We start from the raw sequence: 6755 nt of genomic DNA, 5'->3' as shown, positions 1-6755 counted from the left end.
GGCAGGTCCTGGGGTTCCTGGTTGTCCTGGATTCTCTTTCCTTACAAATCCAGAGGGGGTTGAGGCATCCAAAACCATAGTTCTATTGAGCGGGGATCCCGTTGTTCCCAGCAGACCACCATGCAACAGAGATCTGTTTGCACCAGAGTTTATGGCATTGCTAGGCCCAAATGTGAATGTGGAGGCTGCCTTCCTCGCTGCCAGAAGCATGGGATTATTATCACAAGCCTCACTATGTGTGAAACCATTCTCAGCATTACCAATACCTGCTGCAATATTAGTAAAGTCTTCCTTGACATCCCTTGATAATGATGGATTCCCTCCCTGAGCATCCTTACTCTTAACAGGTTTGCCTCTTGAAGGGAGGAGCTTGGGATCAAACAAAGGCATATGATTCTCCAACTCTAGGAGTCCTGGGCTCACATCTATGGAAGCAATTGTCTCACCCAAACCATCACTGGCTGTCACCACATTTCCCTGACGAACCTGTTGCTCCTGTTCAATTTTCCTTAGCAGCTCCTGCCTCGTCTCTTCACTTATAGGCTGCAGAATCAAACACAGAAAGATGAACTATGCAAACAATGATATAAAATTCAATACCAATATAATGACCCATCGGCCATGCCCCTCTTCCCACACCCTCCCACCCCCCCAAACAAAAACAAACTTTGGCCCTCATTCCAAACAAAGAACCTTGATAATGAAACTTCAAAATAGGGCAGCGCACAATGTGTACCTCATGTGAGAATCGGCATGAATCAGTATCCAAACAGTACCCTCGAGTGTGGAAGAATTTGCAAGGGAAGGAGGAGAGAGAATGCGAAAATGGGCAATCATCTCCCTTCAAACAGCACCGATTTATGAAGTACTTGCACATCTGCACAGGCACCCAGCATGGTTACTATAATATATACCTATATGAATCCAGGAACATGCCCAAATTCGCCTTATAAGAAAGTGCAATTTATAACCTCATGGTAGTCATCCACAAGACTAAACCATCAACTCCATCATGCATAGTATGGACTAGATACTATAACCCTACTTTAGACTCCTGCAACATGAGCTAGTACAACAGTAAGCTTTTGAAACTTTTCAACTTTTTCGCCCCAAAATATTAAAAGGCTGCGTTAACTTGCACCTCACCTCAGACTTCGTCCTGGGTATAACAGCATGCGAGAAAGTGCAGCTTGCACCCTGATGAGAGCAAAAACCATGAAGCATATTAGGAGCTGCTTCTACAAAAATAAAGTAGATATAAAATCTGAGTTGTAAGGTAACTTTTTTTTCCCTGGTATATATACTATATAGTTATAGTGTGTACATACTACAGTGCATATTGGCTGGTATGTGGATAAAAACCCGTCCTCATCCTGGGAGACAAACACCTTCACCACTGTGCTACACACCCATGGACTTTCCACTAAGCATACCTTGCTGCATTTTCCCTTGATATAAAACTGGCAGAATTTGATGACTTTCTCCTTTTTTTTTATCATTGGAGGCTTCAACCTGAGCTTCCGTATGCCAAGTGCCTCTTCTTTCTGAGCTCTCTTCCTATGCTTTGCTCGCTACAGTCATAAAACCCAATAGATCATTTGGAGAAGAATTCGTCCACATTCTTTCAATGGTAAGATTTGAACATCAAAAGAACACCAGAAAAATAAGCAGAAAACAACTGGACCTGTCTTTTCTTTTTCCTTTCAGCAGTTAAAGTGCGCTTCGGTTTCTTACCTGACACCTCAGTCTGTCAAGAGATGAACAAAAAACAAATTACCATTTAAATAGGGGGGTTCAGAAAAAAAAACAAGCTTAAAACTGAACCAAACTAACTTCCCAAAGAAAAACCCAAACTAATTACAAAAACATCTCGACCAAATGTATATCGCAGCCTTTAAAAACCTTTTCAAAATGGCAAAAAATAACAACAAAACAGATCCCAATGCCATGTCACATCATAGGATTACAAAGTTCCATAGACAGGCAGCAGGCTCACAAGCATGAGTAGGATGAAGCTGATGAATGTGCAAGTTTGCGCACAAGGAAGAGTTGGTTGAAGGCACACCCAATGACACACTACATCTTTTTTTTTTCCATGAAAAGATCCTTTCATTAGTTATAAAAAGAAAAAAGCCCAATGGGCTACAAACCCTCTCCTGCTCATAAGAAGGCAGAGCAAAGATCCAATCAAGGCAGCTAGGGAGACTCTCCCTAGGTGCAGAAAAGTACAAATAACTGAGGCTATATCATACAATAGGAGGGGGGAAAATCCAAACAGGTGGCCTGTAGTGCCAGCAGGGGGTACCCGTGTGTAGAGTATAGAAAGGGCCGCTACGCCAAGTGGTGTGGAAGGCCTGGCGTCGCAAGATCGCTCGATCCGAGTCGCCCCGGATGCGGTCATACTGGCCTCGCAGGGTGTGAATCAACTCCTACCAGATAGCCCGAACAGTCTCTACTGGTGGCTCCAGTCTCCCCTCAAAGGCCCTGAAACAACGGGCTCTCCAAGTGAACCATATGGTGAGGCTGCTGAGGAGCTCCCATCGTAAATCCCTCTCTTGTGTCCAGCCAGCTGTCGAGAAATCCGGTGAAGGAACAAGGCGAGGCTAGCCTCCAATGAATCTGATGGCCTGGCTGGCTTGCTCCGTCTCGTATCCCAGAGCTAGCCCTGACAAAGTCGACCAAGCAGCGGCTCCCCACGTATACATTCCCTCTGGAGAGAGGGGGGCCAAAATGCGCAAAATCCTCAGCCAAATCTGCTGCGCCTATGGACGACTAGTCCCATAGGCAATGTCGTTGTGTCTCCAATGGGTGGCCACATCGGACGCAGGCCGGCGGAAGGCCACTGTAGACAAGCCAGGTGCCAACTGCAGAGCCCCTGTGGGCAACCAGCCACTGGAAAGCCAAGATCCCGCGTGCCTGTCTGCTAGCCCAGAGCCTGGTCCAAAAATCCTCCAGGAACTCCTATGAGAGTCCCTGTAGCCGCCAATGCTCCGATGCAGCTGGAGAGACCGTCCTCCTCGCAGTCAAAATATGCCTCCCCGACCAAATAGTGTACTGGAAAAAGGTGATCTCTGTGGCCTCAGGGGACGCATAAGGATCATGCCACTCGTACTCGCCAGGGTCCCACTGGAGCCGGGCCAAGGGACGCGCAACATATGCCCATATGCACCAATCAGAGTCCACATCTGCAGGATCTGGATCAATATGCCACTTCCGAGAAGCGGCGGCCACTACCCATATCCTCTGAAAGATGCACTCTGCAACCAAAGGCCACTCCGCCTCCACTCTCTGAAGTCTGCCCTCATCCTGTATCTCATAGTAGAGGCATCTACCATCCTCAGTGCAAGCTCTAACAGCAATCAGGATCTCCAACTGTGTAAAGGCTCCCATCCACCGTGGAGCCGCTGGCTCAAAAGGCGTGAACCACTCCTCAGTGAGAGCCTCCTGAATGTCATCCCTCATAATCAGCCCCCCTCTGAAGTGACTCAGCCTCTCCGCCTGGATCTTCTCCGGGAGACTGCAAAAGGCCTGCCAATCTCCAAAACTGTGTGCTGGGCCTGCCGCCAATCGTCCCCAGGCTAGACGAGGCCGAGAACCCAGCATATGACCCTGCTCTGTGCGTACCGCGGGGCTCCAAATGAGCGGTTGTCTGGCCCGCTCCTCCTCACAAGTGGGAGGTCTCTGAGAAAGCCCCGATCTCAGCACCTCCCAAGCTCGCAAGATACTCAAGGCAAATCTGTCCTCCCATCCTCTACTGAGGCCTGTCCTCCTCATCTTTGTGAAGATCCACCGTATCTCTGGTGCCCAAGTGCCCCCTACTCGGGGAGCTCTAGCCTGCAGCCGCTGAAAAAGAAGCTCCTTCCATTGCTCAGCGCCTGGAAGCAACCCCCCAACAATAAGCTTCAAACCCTAGCAACAAGCAAACACACACACACACAAGACAGGGCAAGACACAAGAGAGAGATGGATAGCTGAATTTTCGTCTATTTTTTTTTTCTCTACTCAACCAACATAACATAAAGATAAGAGTACACACTATATGGGTTAGTACTCAACTACTACAACATACAAGGGTCGGTCCATAACCGACTAAATGAGCTGGCGCTATAACTTCCAGTCTCTAGTAATCCAAAATGGTTATCACACAGCCTGTCATCCCACTGGCCGCATATCACCCATAGTCTCACCAGCCATGCCAGTCGTGTAGATGCGGAAGCTTTCACTCAGGTGGGTCATCAATGTCTGCCGTAGCACTAGTTGAGCTCGATATCTCTTAGCCTAGGCCGGCTGACCATCCTGCCCAGACCAAAGAAAGTTCCTGATCAGCCTCTGTACCTGGCTGATGCAAGAGCTCGAGAAAATCCAACAAGACGTGATATACCACATAGTCGCTAAAAGCACCTACACCACCCCCCCCAGCCAAGGAAAGCCGAGCTGTACTACAATATAAAAGCTTCTTCCGAATGCTCAGAAGAAGCGGGGCGATCTGCTGCTCAGGTGACAAACCAAGTCCAATCTGGCATCCCAGATACCGCACTGCTATGCCAGGAGGAATCCATCTAAAACCCGGGTCTGGGCTCCATGCCGGAGCGGGGGCGCTACTGATCCAAAAAGCCACTGTCTTGCGCCAATTGATCAATGCTCCCGAAGCCACACCAAAAACCTGTAGAGATTGCTCTGCCCTCTGTAGATTGGCCTCCTGGCCATGCAAAAACAATCCCGTGTCATCAGCAAACTCAAAATCAAGCAAGTCCTCACCCCGGACTGGAAGCTAGAGTCCTCTCAAACCAACCTCCTCTACTGTCAGATACATGCTCATAGCCTCTGCAAAGAAAAGAAAAAGGAACGGAGCGAGAGGGCATCCCTGACGGACTGATCTAGTCAGCTCAAAACTCGGCCCCCGTCCTCCTGCCATCAACACCTGGCTACGAGCTGTGGAATATAGAGCCGCCACCCCTCGAATCCAGTCTGGCTCAAAACCCAGGCGAAGCATAGTGCCCTCCAAAAAAACCCAGTCGACTCTATCGTATACCTTCTCAAAATCGAGAAGCATAACGACCAAGTCCTCTGTACCTGGCTGATGCAATAGCTCGAGAAAATCCAACACGACGTGATATACCACATAGTCGCTAAAAGCACCTGATTTGTCACCACCACCCTCCCAGCCAAGGAAAGCCGAGCTGTACTCCAATATAAAAGCTTCTTCCGAATGCTCACAAGGAGGAATCCATCTAAAACCCGGGTCTGGGCTCCATGCCGGAGCGGGGGACGCTACTGATCCAAAAAGCCACTGTCTTGCGCCAATTGATCAATGCTCCCGAAGCCACACCAAAAACCTGTAGAGATTGCTCTACCCTCTGTAGATTGGCCTCCTGGCCATGCAAAAACAATCCCGTGTCATCAGCAAACTCAAAATCAAGCAAGTCCTCACCCCGGACTGGAAGCTGGAGTCCTCTCAAACCAACCTCCTCTGCTGTCAAATACATGCTCATAGCCTCTGCAAAGAAAAGAAAAAGGAACCGAGCGAGAGGGCATCCCTGACGGACTGATCTGGTCCGCTCAAAACTCGGCCACCGTCCTCCTGCCATCAACACCTGGCTACGAGCTGTGGAATATAGAGCCGCCACCCCTCGAATCCAGTCTGGCTCAAAACCCAGGCGAAGCATAGTGCCCTCCAGAAAAACCCAGTCGACTCTATCGTATGCCTTCTCAAAATCGAGAAGCATAACGACCAAGTCCTTTGTACCTGGCTGATGCAAGAGCTCGAGAAAATCCAACAAGACGTGATATACCACATAGTCGCTAAAAGCACCTGATTTGTCACCACCACCCTCCCAGCCAAGGAAAGCCGAGCTGTACTCCAATATAAAAGCTTCTTCCGAATGCTCAGAAGAAGCGGGGCGATCTGCTGCTCAGGTGACAAATCAAGTCTAATCTGGCATCCCAGATACCGCATTGCTGCGCCAAGAGGAATCCATCTAAAACCCGGGTCTGGGCTCCATGCCGGAGCGGGGACGCTACTGATCCAAAAAGCCACTGTCTTGCGCCAATTGATCAATGCTCCCGAAGCCACACCAAAAACCTGTAGAGATTGCTCTGCCCTCTGTAGATTGGCTTCCTGGCCATGCAAAAACAATCCCGTGTCATCAACAAACTCAGAATCAAGCAAGTTCTCACCCCGGACTGGAAGCTGGAGTCCTCTCAAACCAACCTCCTCTACTGTCAGATACATGCTCATAGCCTCTGCAAAGAAAAGAAAAAGAAACGGAGCGAGAGGGCATCCCTGACGGACTGATCTAGTCAGCTCAAAACTCGGCCCCCGTCCTCCTGCCATCAACACCTGGCTACGAGCTGTGGAATATAGAGCTGCCACCCCTCGAATCCAGTCTGGCTCAAAACCCAGGCGAAGCATAGTGCCCTCCAGAAAAACCCAGTCGACTCTATCGTATGCCTTCTCAAAATCGAGAAGCATAACGACCAAGTCCTCGCCGAGAAATCTAGCTCGGTCCGTCGCCTCCCAGAAGGTGAAAATGTTGTCAAGGATACTGCGCTCCTTGACAAATCCTGTCTGGGTAGCATGAATCAAATCCCCAAGGAAGGGCTGGATCCTCAAACTCAAGGCCTTGGCTAGGACCTTGTAGACAGTATTGAGGATCGTAATAGGCCTCCACTGCCGAATATCATCTGATACTCCCTCCCCCTTGGGGATAAGAAAGATCAAGCCCTCTGAAAAACTCTGTGGCATCACCCCAGTG

The 6755-nt window shown here is 49.3% G+C and overlaps 1 protein-coding gene across 2 annotated transcripts in view; it reads right to left on the bottom strand.

Annotated features, from left to right (window-relative positions):
• EMB1789 (CCCH-type zinc finger family protein) overlaps nt 1-6755 on the bottom strand; it is a 60351-nt gene that overhangs the window by 672 nt on the left and 52924 nt on the right. For both annotated transcript variants that reach the window (XM_086792758.1, XM_086792759.1), the window contains 5 exons: nt 1685-1747; nt 1434-1571; nt 1147-1197; nt 737-877; nt 1-543 (listed from right to left, as the gene is read on the bottom strand). The exon at nt 1-543 is cut by the window's left edge and continues 672 nt beyond it. In XM_086792758.1, coding sequence (XP_086648884.1) covers nt 1-543; nt 737-877; nt 1147-1197; nt 1434-1571; nt 1685-1747 — 936 coding nt within the window. The remainder of the gene's footprint in view (nt 544-736; nt 878-1146; nt 1198-1433; nt 1572-1684; nt 1748-6755) is intronic.

The sequence above is a fragment of the Cibotium barometz genome, chromosome 58 (genome assembly GCF_041138505.1).
Source record: "Cibotium barometz isolate CiBa-2024 chromosome 58, ASM4113850v1, whole genome shotgun sequence".
Classification (NCBI taxonomy): Eukaryota; Viridiplantae; Streptophyta; class Polypodiopsida; order Cyatheales; family Cibotiaceae; genus Cibotium; species Cibotium barometz.
This window is presented reverse-complemented; position numbering and strand designations above follow the sequence as displayed.